The following is a 1,407-nucleotide window of genomic DNA, read 5'->3' as shown; positions in this document are numbered from 1 at the left end:
GCTCATCAACCATTTATGATTCATGAGGACTCCAAGTAGGCTTATGGTCGAGCATAGCACTAAAGTACTCTGGTTTCTAGACTTTACTACTATCTCTCTCTCTCTCTCTCTCTGTACCTGTGTGCGCACACAAGTGTGGGTGTTCTGGTAGTGAACTGCCATCCATTGCCAATCATCAAATTTGCTACTTGTCATTGTGTTTGGGCAGGCGCTACCAGGAAAATGAAGGCTACTAAACGGGATCCAGATAATGTTGAAGCTCTAGAGGGGCTTGACACTCTTGCAAACCTAGCTATCTTGGGAGAGGGTGAGACACTCCCGGCATCATCCCAAGCAACAACAAAACACCCCCGACATAGACCTGGCTGCTCGTGCATTGTGTGCATTCAGCCCCCTAGTGGGAAGGGCCCAAAACACAAGCAGTCTTGCACCTGTAATGTCTGCCAGACAGTGAAGCGCCGTTTCCGCACCCTAATGATGCGGCGCGAGAAGAAACAATCAGAGAAAGAAGCTGAAACAATACGCAAAAAGCAGCATCAGCAGCAGCCACGGCAGCTGCCAGTGCCTGAAAAATTGCAGGATGATGATTCCCTGCTATATAATAATACAGGAAATAGTAGTCCGAAGCAGATCAGAGAGATCAATGAGGTTTCTGACGATGAACCTAACAAGATGAAGTCGTCTTCTTCGCCTTTTAAAGGTCAAATTGATCTGAATATTCAGCCAGAGCGGGAGGAAGAGCTATCACCTGGTTCTGATTCTGGCAGCATGATGAAGTTGCTACAAGATGCTACTGAGAGGTATCTTAAACAGCAGAGATTATCAAGCTCTGGTGGAAATTCATCAGCCAATCAGTCACATCCAAGTGGAGATGTAGCAGGGGGAGAAAAGCTCACCAATATTATCAACCTTGGAAGCAATCATTCTGATGCTGATGAAGACCGTCCTGTATCTTTATCAATAAAAGCATCAGCATCCACTCCGGCCGCCGGATAGGTTAACTTCTACATGTATACATGTTGATCAACAGCTATGTGGGGACTGTTGGTATTGATTAGGGCAGTTTCTGTCGTACATCCCATATTGGCTTCATGAATCTTCAGGTCTGTACATAAAGAAGAGGAGTAGGGAGTGGACACATGGTTGAAAAACGAATTAGGTGCTTTGATGTCCTCTCTACAGTAATATAAATTGACACCAAAATGTTCAAGTAGGGAGATAATATATTGCAACTGAAGTGGGTACTAGGTTGAAGCTATATAGTTTCTTTTTAGTAGCTCACCTTGCTACCCTCATCCAGAAACATTGAGGATGTAATTTTTCTGTGTTTTTTCGGCCCGGTATAAAAGAAATTGCTTTTTGGTAAATTAAATTCCATTGTTTTTGGTAATTGTTGGCATTTAAATT

At 43.6% G+C, this 1,407-nt stretch overlaps 1 protein-coding gene across 1 annotated transcript in view; it reads left to right on the top strand.

Moving 5' to 3' along the window:
- LOC136065960 (B3 domain-containing transcription factor VAL3-like) overlaps window positions 1-1,372 on the top strand; it is a 12,316-nt gene extending 10,944 nt beyond the window's left edge. The window contains exon 6 of the mRNA XM_065769799.1: window positions 81-1,372. Coding sequence (XP_065625871.1) covers window positions 81-996 — 916 coding nt within the window. The 3' untranslated portion in view covers window positions 997-1,372. The remainder of the gene's footprint in view (window positions 1-80) is intronic.
- The last annotated feature ends 35 nt before the right edge of the window (window positions 1,373-1,407 follow it).

Source organism: Quercus suber, unplaced genomic scaffold, assembly GCF_002906115.3.
Source record: "Quercus suber isolate HL8 unplaced genomic scaffold, Cork oak 2.0 scaffold_1397, whole genome shotgun sequence".
Lineage (NCBI taxonomy): Eukaryota > Viridiplantae > Streptophyta > Magnoliopsida > Fagales > Fagaceae > Quercus > Quercus suber.
The sequence above is the reverse complement of the archived record's forward strand: the minus strand, read 5'-3'. Positions and strand labels throughout refer to the sequence as shown.